General features: G+C 55.9%; 1 protein-coding gene across 4 annotated transcripts in view; it reads left to right on the top strand.

Moving 5' to 3' along the window:
• The window catches only part of SYNGR1 (synaptogyrin 1), a 33,670-nt gene extending 19,606 nt beyond the window's left edge, over positions 1 to 14,064 (top strand). Inside the window, exons 2-5 of one of the 4 annotated variants that reach the window (XR_010578336.2) lie at positions 2,516 to 2,753; positions 4,240 to 4,385; positions 5,787 to 6,015; positions 10,271 to 14,064. Coding sequence is in view for 3 of the 4 variants with exons in the window: in XM_045363596.2 (XP_045219531.1) it covers positions 2,516 to 2,753; positions 4,240 to 4,385; positions 10,205 to 10,426 (606 nt within the window). In the remaining variant the exon portion in view is untranslated. Of the gene's footprint in view, positions 1 to 2,515; positions 2,754 to 4,239; positions 4,386 to 5,786; positions 6,101 to 10,204 lie in introns of those variants that run through there. The other 3 variants (XM_045363597.2, XM_045363596.2, XM_074003723.1) reach the window with 3 other exon arrangements.
• The last annotated feature ends 276 nt before the right edge of the window (positions 14,065 to 14,340 follow it).

The following is a 14,340-nucleotide window of genomic DNA, read 5'->3' as shown; positions in this document are numbered from 1 at the left end:
TGCTTCTCATATTTTTCCCATACCCGTCCTGGAATCATTACCCATCCTGGGCATCAGCCATGGAAGAAAATGTATTCAACTCACATTGAAATTGTAGTTTCTGAGGCCAGGCGTGGTGGCTGACTCCTATAATCCCAGCACTTTGGGAGGCCGAGGTGGGCAGATCACCTGAGGTCGAGAGTTTGAGACCAGCCTGACCAACACGGAGAAACCCCATCTCTACTAAAAATACAAAATTAGCCAGGTGTAGTGGTGCATGCCTGTAATCCCGGCTACTTGGGAGGCTGAGGCAGGAGAATCGCTTGAATCCAGGAGGCAGAGGTTGTGGTGAACTGAGTTTGCACCATTGCACTCCAGCCTGGGCAACAAGAGCGAAAGTCCATCTCAAAAAAAAAAAAAAAAAAAAAAGCAATTATAGTTTCTGGCAGGGCATGGTGGCTCACGCCTGTAATTCCAGCATTTTGGGAGGGTGGGGCCGGTAGATCACTTGAGGTTAGGAGTTCAAAACCAGCCTGGCCAATATGGCGAAACTCCATCTCTACTAAAAATATAAAAAATTAGCCAGGCATGGTGGCGAACACCTACAGTCCCAGCTACTTGGGAGGCTGAGGCTGGTCTTGAACTCCTGGACTCAAGTGATCCTCCTTTCTCAGCCTCCCAAAGTGCTGAGATTACACACGTGAGACACCACGCCCAGCCAAAAAGCATGAACTTTAGAGTCAGGTACCCTAGATTTGAAGCCAAGCTCTGTCACTGACCAGTTGTGTGACTTTGAGTGTGTTAACAATAGCTGAGCCTTAACTGTCTTATCTGCAAAATACTGATGGTGCAGGGTGTATTGGCAAGCTATTGTTGCATAATAAATTGCCCTACAACATAAGGCTTAAAACAAGAAATATTTGTTATCTGACAGTTCCTGTGGGTGAGGAACCTGCTTAGCTGGTGCCACTGCCTCAGGGTCTCTCACAGGCTATAATCACAGCATCAGGTAGGGCTGTGGTTTCATCTGAAGGCTCAACTGAGGGTAGATCCTTTTGTTTGTTTGTTTGTTTTTTTGAGATGCAGTCTCACTCTGTTGCCCAAGCTGGAGTGCAGTGGCATGATCTTGGCTCACTGCAACCTCCACCTCCCAGGTTCAAGTGATTCTCCTGCCTCAGCCTCCCAAGTAGCTGGGACCACAGGCATGTGCCACCACGCCCAGCTAATGTTTTGTATTTTTAGTAAAGACGGGATTTCACCATGTTAGCCAGGATGGTCTCAATCTCCTGACCTCGTGATTTGCCTGCCTCGGCCTCCCGAAGTGCTGGGATTACAGGCATGAGAGACACCGCGCCCGGCCTTTTTTTTTTTTTTTTTTTTTTGAGATGGAGTTTCACTCTCTCACCCACATTGGAATGCAGTGGCACAATCTTGGCTCACTGCAACCTCCACCCAGGCCCAGCAAACAATTCTCCTGGGCTCAAGCAATTCTCCTGCCTCAGCCTCCCAAGTAACTGGGATTACAGGTGCCTGCCACCATGCCCGGCTAATTTTTGTATTTTAGTAAAGATGGGGTTTCACCATGTTGGCCAGGCTGTGTTTCAAATTCCTGACCTCGTGATCCACCTGCCTCTGCCTCCCAAAGTGCTGGGATTACAGGTGTGAGCCACACACCTGGCCCGAGAGTTTTTTGTTTTTGTTTTGTTTGTTTGTTTGTTTGTTTTGAGACAGAGCCTCTCTCTGTCATCCAGGCTGGAGTGTAGTGGCATGATCACGGCTCACTAAAACCTCCGCCTCCTGGGCTTAAGAGATCCTCCCTCTCATCTTCCCTGGTACCTGGGACTGCAGGCACGCACCACCATACCTGGGTAATTTTTGTATTTTTTAGTAGACGCGGGGTTTTGCCATGTTGCCCAGGCTGGTCTCCAACTGCTGAGCTCAAGTGATCCTCCTGCTTTGGCCTCCCAAAGTGCTGGGATTACAGGCATGAGCCACCGCCCCAGCCCACTGTTATTTTTTCATTCATCACTCCATCCACTTGCCGGGTCTGGGTAGGGGCCTGAGACCCCAGACCAGCCCACAGCTCTGCAGAGGGAAGGGGAACACAAGATGGGGCCGGGCACATGCCAGCATCTGGACGAGTCAGCCTGGGGGTGGGGGCTGGACAGGTTCACAGCCCAGGAGGGCCTATGGCTCCTCGTTATTTGGGGTGGGTCCAGTCCCAGGATATTTTGGTGTCAGTGCCTGGGAAGACCTTTAAGACCTGGCTGAGGGGTGGTGGAAGAGGCCACATCTATGATCAGAGGGTCCTCAGTGCCTGTGGCTGAGGAAGGAAGTGATTGACACCCACCTGCGTTGTGTGACCCACGCAAGTTGCCCTCCCTCTCTGGGGACCCCCCTTTGAAATGCCTGCTTAACCCGGGCCTTGTAGCTCACGGAGGGCCAGGCAGCAGGCGAGGGTGGCAGGCTCCCTGTCCCCTGGGTGGTGTCAGGCAGGGCTCTGCCCAGGTCTAAGGTGTAGCCCCGCCCCCGACAGCTGTTCTCCATAGTGGTGTTCGGCTCCATCGTGAACGAGGGCTACCTCAACAGCGCCTCCGAGGGAGAAGAGTTCTGCATCTACAACCGCAACCCCAACGCCTGCAGCTATGGCGTGGCCGTGGGCGTGCTAGCTTTCCTCACCTGCCTGCTGTACCTGGCCCTGGACGTGTACTTCCCACAGATCAGCAGCGTCAAGGACCGCAAGAAAGCCGTCTTGTCCGACATCGGTGTCTCGGGTGAGCCCCACCCAGCGGGTACCCCCTGCACAGAGTCTGCCGAGGACTGTCCCGGCCATAGGAGGCGGCTGCCACCTTTCTTCCCATTTTCCAGATGAGGAAATGAGGTGCAGGCGGGTGAAGGGGCAGACTCAGGGTCACATGGCTGGCAGCAGGAAGGATGGGACCAGGACAGGGCCCGGGACTCCAAAATAACCCATGCTGCCCACAGGCAGGGGTGCGTGGATGGGATTCTAGTTCCTTCTAGTCTAAGGGACCCATGGATGCCACTGGGCATGTCCCAGCCCCCATGGCTTGGCCTGTGTTTCAGTGGCCTCTTCTGTGCCACCTCCCCGGGGCAGCCTCATGAGGACTAAGCAAGGCAGTGACTGGGTGCCCACTGCACAGCAGGGGCCCTGGAGCCTCAGCCTCCCCACCCCTCCCAGCCCGACCTTGGCAGGACCAGGGCCTGGACCTGTAGAGCCACCCTGACCTGCTGCCCTTTGCCCTTCAGAAGCAGCCTTTGGCAGAGGCACCCTGACCTCTGCCCCATGAGTTCCAGGAATCTGATTGGTGGATGCTCTCAGGGGTCAGAACCCCAGGCTTCAGCCTCACTGTTCTGAGGCTTGGGTCCCTGGACTGGGACCAACCCCTAGTTCTAAGCCTGGAGCTCTCAGGATAAGCCAGGCTGAAGGCAGGTCATGAGGCCTAGTTTTAGAAGGAACTAGAATTGAATGAATGGTTCTCAAACTTCCGCAGAGCCTCAGGGTTCCCTGGCAGTGCCTCTGGGAGGTGGGCTGGGCCCCAGGTGGGTACCCCACCTGCTTGGCAGATACACCCCTTGTCCTGAGCAGGTCTGGGCTTCTCTGGGGAGACCTGGGCACTCACAGGAGATTGTGTGGCCATGAGGCTCCCACTGCTGATGCCCCCAAGCTCGGCTCTCAGTGGGCCCCTCACTAACCCTGGGGCTCTGTGTGGTCGCAACACGTTAGAAGTCGAAGCCCACCCAGCCAAGCTGCCATCCTTGCCCCAGCCTCGTCCTCGTCCGCACACCTCATTTGTCTGGCAGCCTGGGGGTTGGGGTCTTCCTGCCTGCAGAGCTGCAGGCATCGGGGGTGGACCAGGGGGGCCCACGTCAGGCGTGTGGCTAGAGATGGGGGTTTGGCAGAGGCTGCAGAAACGCGGCCTGAGTTGATTGCCTTCTCTCTCTGTCTCTCCCTCCATCCTCCCCTCTCACTGCCCGTGGCTCTCCTCTGTCTGGCCCTGACCCTGCCCTGTCTGTGGCCTCCTCCCCGCTGTATCTGGCTGGCTTCCCTCTTCTCGCCTGCATCTTCTCTTGGCTCCCTTCTCTCTTCCCCTGCCCCCCTTGCCTCTCCCTTTGGGGATGGGGGAGCATGGGAGATGCGCTCTTGAATGTCCCCGTGTTCCTCGGCTTCCCCATTTTCTCGCCACTCACCCTCTACCCCATGTATGGCACTGCCCGTTCTGCCCGGCGCGGGGCCCCCAGCCTTCTGGGCTTTCCTCTGGTTCGTGGGCTTCTGCTACCTGGCCAACCAGTGGCAGGTCTCCAAGCCCAAGGACAATCCGCTGAACGAAGGGACGGACGCAGCCCGGGCCGCCATCGCCTTCTCCTTTTTCTCCATCTTCACCTGGGTGAGTACAGCCACCGCCTACCAGCCCACACTCGCCCCCTTTCCCCACTGAGCCCCTGGACTGCTGGCCTTTCGCTAGCCCCGGGCCCGCTCTGCCTCCGGGAACCCACACCACCCTCGCTCCCTCTTCTGCCTGCCTGTGTCTGCGGCGCCCACAGCGGTGCTGCCTCCCTCAGCAAGGAGGCTGCAGCCCAGTCACTGGAGATGGCAGACCCTCACTGGTGCAGAGCAGCCTTCCTGGGCGTCACGGACCACCCCCCCAAAACCACTCTGGGTGGATGAGGTGTTTATTATCCGCTTTCACAGATGAGAAAGCAGAGGCCTAGACAGGAAGGTGAGGCTTGCAGGGTTTGAGGCTAGGGAAGCCCCGCCTAGGAGTTAGGAGACCTGGTTCCCATTGGGGCTGCCTCTCATTTTTCCTAGCTTCTGTCTTCCCGTCCGTAAAACGAGGGGATAGGATCTGGGGGAAACAGGTGTCGACATCAGATGCACATGGGCCAGGCAGGACCTGAGAGCCATGAGCGGGCCAGGTGACACATGCGTGCGTTCTAAGAGGGTACCTCTGCTCGGCTGCCAAACAGGAATAGGGCCATAGAGAGGGCAAAAGTCTGAATTTTTACATTAAATCTGATCTTGACGTGTTGGAAGTTTATTCAGGTTTAAACAATACATTGTGTGTGTCAAACAAAGCATGTCTCTGGCCCAGCAGGCCGTGGGCTGGCAGACTGGAGGGCCAGGCAGCACAGCAGCTCGGCCGGCCCCTCTTTCCTGCTGGTCTGGGTCATCTCTGTTTCTTCTCTCCTAATCACCCTTCTGTAGAGATCTAGGGTCACCTCACCTCCATAGTCCCATCCCAAGAGCCCTCCCCATAACCCACAGCTGCCTCCTCTCTGGGCCGGCCAGCAGCTCTGGGCCCAGCCTCCTGGAAGGAGACCCTTGGGGCTACATACAGGCCACCAGCCCTCCCTGTTTCCCCCATCCTCCTGGGCTTGCCCCGCGGTGACTTCTCTTTCTTTTTGAGGGCCCCTGGATATCCATTTTTGGGGGGTATACCCATCTCCCCAACAATATTAAAAGATAGCAGTTGGAAGGGGAGACCCGTGGTTCAGGCCCTAGTGGGCCAGCCTTGGCTGCCCCAGCCCTCGGTGTCCTCAGGACTGGGTAGGAAGAACCTGGTGACCCCAGGGGATCTCAATCCAGAGAAGGCGCCCCAGGAGTGGGGACCACCCAGCCTATGGGAGGAGCTTAGGGGTGGGCCTCACAGAGGAGTAGTGGATGATTTCTAGCCGTGGGTCTGAAGTACCTGCCCGACAGGTGCCTGCCCGGCCCCCTGAAGCCAGCCTCCCTCCTGGTACCTCTCCAGCTCTTCCCCACCGGCCTCACCCCTGCTCTCTCCTGGCAGAGCCTGACCGCAGCCCTGGCCGTGCGGAGATTCAAGGACCTAAGCTTCCAGGAGGAGTACAGCACACTGTTCCCTGCCTCAGCACAGCCGTAGGCCTCCCCGGCTTGCAGAGGCCGGCATCCTTGTATCACCCCTCGCGGTGAGGTGGCAGGAGCAGCCTAGTGCCAGAAATGTCCAAGATGCCAGGGCATGCAGGGCAGTGGAAGGCTGGCTTGAGGAACGGATTCAGGTTCTCCACTGACTCATTCATTCCTTCACTGCCTCCTTCGTTTATTCTTCATGCGTTCTTTCATTCAGTAAACATTTATTGAGCAGCTGTTTTGTGCCTAGTGATGAATTAGGTGGGGTCCTTGGCTCCAGGAGCCCACAGGCTGGGGAGGAGAAAACAAACACATCAAAATCTCTTCCAAATGGACAGCCATGGGCATTTACCAGGTTGGTGGTGGCCCCATACATGGGCTGCCCGGAGGCATTCATGGCCCCCGTTGCTGAGCTGTGGGTGCAGAGCAATGGCCTCTCCCTTCACCGCGGTGTGAAGAGTGACCTCACTGTCCTCAGGGTGAGCGGCCTGGCCGAGGATGTCAGAGGACTCCTGGTCTGGCTCTGTCCTCGTGTGCTGTGTGACCCTGACAAACCCCTGCCCCTTTCTGAGCCTTAGTCCACTTACCTGAAATGAGGGGTGATAATGGACAAACCTCTCAAGGCTGTTGTGCCAATGAAACAAAGGCCAGCACAGGGCTTAGGACAAGCATGCTCAATAAATGTAAGCTCTTTCGTTCATTCATTCACTCATTCATTCATTCATTCATTCATTCTTCTCTCCAGAGAGTCAGGGGCACCTCCAGAATCTCTACTTTGAGAGTAATTCTCAGGTGATCAATCCCTGTTCCTCCAAAAGATTTTGGTTTCTGGTTCTACACAGGTTTCCTCCTGGGGGCCCCCAGCTGCCTGGGCAGGAACTCACCCATTCCTCCGCTCTCTGCAGGAGTTGAGGAGGTTGGTGGAGCACAGACAGTTCCCCAAAGCAATGCCTCAACCCTGCCAGGGCCTGAGCACACCGAGAGTGAGCTTCCTGGCACTGGAGGCATCCCAGTGCAGACGCAAACTGCCTGCTGCACGCTGGAGATGCTGCAGAGAGGGCACCTGCACTGAGAAAGTGGGGCCAGGGGACCACCAGGTCCCTGGGCTCAGCACAACTCCCATCCTCCCTCTGCAGCCCAGGCCAGCGGGGGCCCAGGCCTCTCCTTTGCTGCTGTCTTGTGGCGGCCCCTTAAACTGGTTGCCCAAATGAAGCTGTGACTTAGTGAGGGCGGAGAGCTGGCCACAGAGACAGTATGAGTGCCTACAGCCAGAGGCTCCTCGCTACAAGGGTCAATAGGGGTCATCTGCTCCAGCCCTCTGCCTCTGTACAGGAAACCAGCCTGGACAGTAGAGCCAGGGAGCTCGGGGAGAACCGAGTCTACAGACATTGCTCTCAAGGTTCATTCAGTCTGTCCCAGTGGGCTGGCCAGGGCTCAAGTGTACCCTCAGGGGGCTTTTCACCTCTCCTGCTTCTTCAGGCTCTGGCATCTGAGCCCCCAGCAGCCAGGACCTCATACCAACATAGTGGGAAACCCCAGAGGGCCACACCTTATCCCTTAGCCTAATTTCTTTTTTTTTTTTTTTTTTTTTTTTTTTTTGAGACGGAGTCTCGCTCTGTCGCCCAGGCTGGAGTGCAGTGGCCGGATCTCAGCTCACTGCAAGCTCCGCCTCCCGGGTTTACGCCATTCTTCTGCCTCAGCCTCCTGAGTAGCTGGGACTACAGGCGCCCGCCACCTCGCCCGGCTACTTTTTTGTATTTTTTAGTAGAGACGGGGTTTCACCGGGTTAACCAGGATGGTCTCGATCTCCTGACCTCGTGATCCGCCCGACTCGGCCTCCCAAAGTGCTGGGATTACAGGCTTGAGCCACCGTGCCTGGCCATAATTTCTTTAGACCTGGTCTGCCTTTCCCAAGGCGCTGGCACTTTGCTTTAAAAATCCACCTCCCAGAAAGGGCTGCCCCTCAGAACTTTGGTCAATGAGTACAATCAAAATGTAATGTCCTAGCTGGGTGTGGTGGCTCATGCCTGTGATCCCAGCACTTTGGGTGGCCAAGGCGGGTGGATCACCTGAGGTCAGGAGTTCGAGACCAGCCTGGCCAACACGGCAAAACCCTATCTCTACTGAAAATACAAAAATTATCTTCGGGTGGTGGGTGGGCGCCTGTAATCCCAGCTACTCGGGAGGCTGAGGTAGGAGAATCACTTGAACCCGGGAGGCAGAGGTTGCAGTGAGCCGAGATTGCGCCATTGCACCCCAGCCTGGGTGACAGAGCGAGACTCTGTCTCAAAAAAAAAAAAAGAAAAGGAAAGGAAATGCCCAGTCACTGGGTTTCTGGAACTTTGTGGAATAAAACACTAGGTATGTTCACTCTCTAACTCTTCACCAAGTGACTCTTTTAGGTTGTTGGTTGACTTAGTTCCTTGTCAGGGGCCAATCAAAGGGAAGGAGGTGAGGGTGCCCTGACCTGGGAAGGGGAAGGGGTAGGACCCCATGTTTAGGGATAGGTTCTAGCAGTAACTCTGCCACGGCGCTTCCGTTTCTAGGCCTCAATCTTCCCAGCCCTCCAGGGGTCTGGAGAGTATCAGCACATTCCCATCACAGGCAGATTCCCTGGGCCGGGAAAGTTTCTGGAGAAGGCTTTTGCAATAAACCTCTAAGCTGGTTTTCTAATGACAAGTTTGATTTACTTAAACTTTGACTTAGCTCAGTGTGGTCAGTGTCATTGTCCTTAATAACAACGTAATTGCTTTTATTGAAAAATAACTTCCTAACCATGCATGTGTGCTGTAGACAAGTCTTTCCCAATCTGAGATCTGTGGAGAAAAAAAAGGGGCGGGGAGAGCTTCAGGCCAGGCGCAGTCACGTTGAATAGTCAGGGCTCTGCCAAGTTGGATGATCCTGAAACTTGTTTCACTCTATTTAACTCAGTTTCTCACTTAGAATTAGGTTTAGCAGCAGGTGACAGAAATCCCAAACAACAGTGATTTCAACCAAGTCCAAGACTGTGGAAGTGGTCCAAGGCTGGCATAGTGGCTCCAGAGGTCTTCAGTGACCCAGGCATCTTTCCTTTTTTTTTTTTAGAGACACGGTCTCACTCTGTTGCCCAGGCTGGATCATAGCTCACTGCAGCCTCAAACCCATAGGCTCAGGCAATCCTCCCACCTCAGCCTCCTGAGTAGCTGGGACTACAGGCGAGCACCACTATGCCCGGCTAATTTGTTTTTTGTGGATTTTTTTGGTAGAGATGGGGTCTTGCTATGTTGCCCAAGCTGGCCTTTTGTTTTGAGAGAAAGTCTCACTCTGTCGCCCAGGCTGGAGTGCAGTGGTGCTGTCTCAGGACACTGCAACCTCCGCCTCCTGGGTTCAAGTGATTCTCCTGCCTCACCTCCCGAGTAGCTGGGATTACAGGCACTCACCACCATACCTGGCTAATTTTTTTATTTTTAGTAGAGATGGGGTTTCACCATGTTGGCCAGGCTGGTCTCGAACTCCTGACCTCAAGTGATCCACCCACCTCGGCCTCCCATACTGCTGGGATTGCAGGCATGAGCCTTTGCGCCTGGCCTCTCCTGCTTTCAATAAGGAGGTCAGATTGTTATTGTGCCTGCTGTTTTTCAAGTGCCTTTAACTCAACATAGTCAATATGCCAGAGATGCATATTTTAGCCCAGGCTGGTTTTGATCTCATGGCCTCAAGCGATCCTCCCACCTTGGCCTGTCAAAGTTGTGGGATTACAGGCATGAGCCGCCTGGCCCCCAGGCATCTTTCATTCCTACAGGCTTGGCGCATGGTCTTTGTGGTCCCTTTTAGCAACTAGAGTTCCAGCCATCACATCTGCATTCCAGACATCAGGTCAGAGGGTGGGACAAAGAACATGAGGGTATCCCATTGGCCAAAATGTAGTCACATGGCCATGCCTAGCTGCAAGAGAGACAAAAGAATGGCTCCTAGGAGATGCCAACAGTCCTTCGTCCCGCTGAGAAGCTTTTTTTAAGGAGGCTGTTGTGAGCCTTTGAGCCATCTTAACACTCCATAATGGAGATCTAGAACTTTTGGTAGCCCAGACTGACCTCTGGGATTGGGAGACAGGGGCAGGTGACTTCTGGGCTACTTTCTGGCTGGACGATACGGTTTTGGGCATTTCCGGGGATGGCTGTGGGAACAGCCTTCTTTCTCCACAGCCAAGCTTGGTCTCATGTTTGGTGCTTTGAAGATCTTTAACCCTCTCCTGCCTGTGTCCTGTGAACTAACCACCACTAACCCAGTGCCCTTGTCTGTCTCTCCCGTAACCACCCCCTCCCGCCTGTCCTTGTCCCCGCCGGCCCTCGTCCCTAGGCGGGCCAGGCCATGCTGGCCTTCCAGCGGTACCAGATTGGCGCCGACTCGGCCCTCTTCTCCCAGGACTACATGGACCCCAGCCAGGACTCCAGCATGCCTTACGCGCCCTACGTGGAGCCCAACACCGGGCCGGATCCCGCCGGTATGGGCGGCACCTACCAGCAGCCGGCCAACGCCTTCGACACCGAGCCCCAGGGCTACCAGTCGCAGGGCTACTGAGCCACAGTGACCGCCTGCCCCCGCCCCCTCTCCCATCTGTCCCCTCCCTCCACACCCAGCCCCTGCTCCCTCCCAAGCTGCCCTGCCCAGCACCTCATCAGCCTCTGCCGTGTCCCACTGAGGTCCAGGGTAGCTCGGGGCAGGGCTGGGGCAGTCCAGTGTTGGGGACTGTCTACATGTGTGCAAGTATATCCCAGGGCATGTGCCCCACAGGGGCCTAGAGGGTGGGGGCCAGGGGCATTTGCATTCATACATTGTGTCATCAGGCATTCCTTGAGCACCTGCTGAGCATCCGGCCTGTGCTGGGCATGGGTGGCGAAATTGGCCACAACGGCCTCTGGAAAGGGGAGCAGTGAGCTAGTGGAGGAAGCCCTGGTGGTACCAGAGGCCAGAATGGTGGGAAAGACAGACCCAGATAATGCTGGGAAGTGTGGCTACACTGTGGCTTGGTCACAGGGTGAGTGTGAACACCCACAGGACACTGGGGGCTGTCACCCTGCTCTGGCAGTCCTGCTAAGAGTGTCAGGGCTGTCTCCATTTTATGGTTGAGGAAACTGAAGTCTGGAGAGGTCAAGATTACTTGCCCAGAGTCACTCAGGCAGCTAGTGATAGAGGTGGGGCCAAGCCCAGGCTGTCCAACTGCAGACCACGTGCTCTTCCCTGGCCACCCACCTACCCCCATCCCCACGCTTGGGGCTTCCCTGCTCAGTGTTGCTGTCATTCTGGGAGGCCTTGGGGCCCTCAGCCCCTTGAGACACCCTGATTCTGCTGCAAGTCAAGGGCCCGCTGTGCCCCAGCTGTTCCTCCTCCCTTGGGGACAGCCCCACCTCCAGGTCCCTCCGCCCACATCCCCCCAGTACTACCCCTGGCCCTTGGCCTCTTCCGAGAGGGCTCGCCCCAGGTGCTGCTCTGTGCCCTGCATGTCTCACAGACGCTTGTTCCAGGGGGCTCCAGCAAACCCCTTCGTGGTCTCTCAGAGGACTGATCGCTGTCCTTGCCTCTAGGAGGGCTCACTAAGCCCTCACCTAGGGCTGGGTGGTCAACAAGGCACAGATCAGGGTGTGACTGGCCCAAGGTCACGGTGAGTGAGTGGCAAAGCTGGGCCTAACGCCCGGGTTTCTTGGCCCCAGCTGCCCAGCAGGTGCCTCGATTCCCTGCCCTTGTGACCTCCCAGGAAACATAACTGATCTGGGATGCTATGTCACCTCTCCTCTCATCTGGGGTCAGTCAGGGTTCGGGGGCTGTAGCAGCCAAGGGCATGAGAGGTGTTTCCTTGGCCTTCCAGAAGGCCCACTGCAGAGCCAGCCTCCCTATGGGAGGCAGAGCAGCAAGGACAGTGGTTTTAGAATCAGGCAAGTCAGCTCCTGGGCTGCAGCTGTGGGGAGACACTGCCCCCAGGATGACACAGGCAAGAGCCCCTGAGGCATGGGAGGCCCAGGGAAGACCACGGGCTGTGGGGGAGAGGGTGGCAGGTGACCCAAAGGCACAAAAAGGTCTGTGGGGTCTGAGGAGGTCATAATCTCTTCTGAGTGGGGACAGGTTGATTCTTGCACAAGGTGGGCTCTTCACTGAGCTGTAAGAGACAGGGAGGTGTAGGAGAGCACTGGGGGCCCGTCCCCCTGTCCACCCAGTGTCCACTGGCCCACCCCTCAGGGAGCAGAGTAGAGCAGGTGGTGGATGGGCCTGGAGCTGGGTGTTTCCACCACCATCCCCCCATCCCCGATCCAAGAATCCTAAGAGGCAGGTGATCCCTCACCTGTTTACTCATTCAGCAGTTATCCAGCCCGATACCAAGGGCATGGGTGGTCCCTGCTTCAATGGCCCTAAAGCCTGGCCAGAGTTAAGGGAAAGAGGAGGAAGTCCTAAGCAGAGAAGTAGTACCATTGTCCCCATTTAACAGAAGGGAAACTGAGGCTCGGCAAGTATAGGCGAGTTGGCAGTGGAACACAGATCTAAACTCAGGTCTGTCCAAGTCCTCCCAAGGGACAGCAGTGATGGAGAGGACCCCAGGCAGCTGAGTGACAGCTAGTTGTTGCTGACTTCATTTTCTAATCTGGGGAAGGGGCTCTGTCCACAGTCCCACCCCCGCCAGGTGGCCCAAATGGGACAAGCATGGGGGCAGGTTATCTGCTGGCCTAAAGAGTGAAACCTACACCAGGCCATAGGCGAGGGTGTGAGTGAGTGCAGGAGTGTTTATGGCAGAGTGAAGTTCTGTGCCCACCACAAGACGCTGTGAGATGTTCTGACCCTCCCCTGCTGATGGGCACTAGGAGACCTCAGGGTGCTGCCCATCTGTTTCTCCTTGGGTGCCAGCCAGCTGCTGGTGATCCTTAGCTGGAGGGCAGGGTACCAGGTAAGCTTAACTCCATCCTGGGTGTTTGTTACAGGCCCTGCCTGCCACCCTAGGTGGGGAAAGTTGTCAAGACTCCTGCCAAGAATGGGGGTTGCTGAGTCATCTCACGAAGAATCCCTCACTCTTCCCGAGTTCAGCCCAGAAGCACTCCCAGGCATGATCTTCCCCATCAGGCTGGACTCTGGCAGGGACCTGCCCAGGATGGAGATGAGAGAGGGTGAGAGACGGAGGGTGGGATCTGGATGGGACCCAGGGCTCCTGACTCTGCCCTGGAAGGTTCATGGGGAAGCTCGCTCCTTCTGTTGGCAGAGGACAGCCCCTGGGGGACCCCAGGCCCAACTCTGTCTGGTATCCCTTTTCTTCCCAGCTGCCCTCCCCTGCTTCTCCCTTGCTCCCAAAGCTTTCCTTGGAGAAGGGCCCTTCTGCAGCTGGACCCTGCAGGGTGGCTCCCTCCTCCCCATCAAGCACAAGAGAGGGCCCAGGAAAAAAAGATTTCGCATAAGTGTAGAGTTGCAAGGACCCTTAGAGTTGGCAGATTCTGGGATAGGGAGACAGCGACTTGTCCAAGGTCAAGCACGCAGAGAGAGAGAGGTTCAGGAGCCAGGTCTTCTGCCTTCTGAGTTGGCTCATCCTGGGCAGGCACAGACTGTCCTGCCTGCACAGCTCCTGATCCACCTGGGGGTGTCGCAGTTGAGGGGCTAATTCCCAGGGGACTGACGTTAGTTCCTCACTCCATCCTTCCCTGATGATTCTTGATCTTTGAAGCCTCGGGGATCCCAGGTTTCCCCATGTAACCAAGAGCCCCTGCCTGTTAGCCCTGGGGGACCCCTAACCTTGGCCCAAGACCCCTCTGATTCTCTAAGGAGCACAAAAGGGGGAATGCCCCTCCCAGGAGTTTATGGGAGAAGGGACTGGGCCAGCTGCCTCCCAGCGATGCACTTGACCTGACACTCCCCATGCCCTGGTACGCACAGCCCTTGTCGGTGCCCTGGCCCCTCCCGCAGCGTTACTGCCTGTGTATAGTATAAATATATATATTTTCTATATATAAGATGTATAATATAAGGCTCCACAAATATATCTGTGTGTGTGTGTGCGTGTGTGTGCGGTGAAGGGCGGTCCCCATCCTGGGCCCCCACTCTAGGCCCCCCACCACCTGGTTAAGTCTCGAGTGAATCCAGTGGCCCTGTGGCACCCTCCTTTATGACATCCATCCATCTGTGGTGAACCAAGTGAAGGTGGTGACTTCTGGTGACATAATAATAAAGTGAAGACTCAGAACCCACCAGCGATTGCCAGCGTGTCACCGTGTTTCTTTGTTCTTCATTCTGCGTTTGGCTTGGATGGTCCATCCCATTTGTCTCCCCAGACAGGCCATGTCTTACTTGGTTATTATTGTTTGTTAATTTTTCATTACACAATGAACCTATGAATATATTATCTTTTTAAAAAGTAAAATTGGCCAGGCACTGTGGCTCATGCCTGTAATCCCAACACTTTGGGAGGCCCAGGGAACTCCTAACCCAGGTGGATCACCTGAGGTTAGGAGTTCGAGACCAGC

The sequence above is a fragment of the Macaca fascicularis genome, chromosome 10 (assembly GCF_037993035.2).
Source record: "Macaca fascicularis isolate 582-1 chromosome 10, T2T-MFA8v1.1".
NCBI lineage: Eukaryota > Metazoa > Chordata > Mammalia > Primates > Cercopithecidae > Macaca > Macaca fascicularis.
This window is presented reverse-complemented; position numbering and strand designations above follow the sequence as displayed.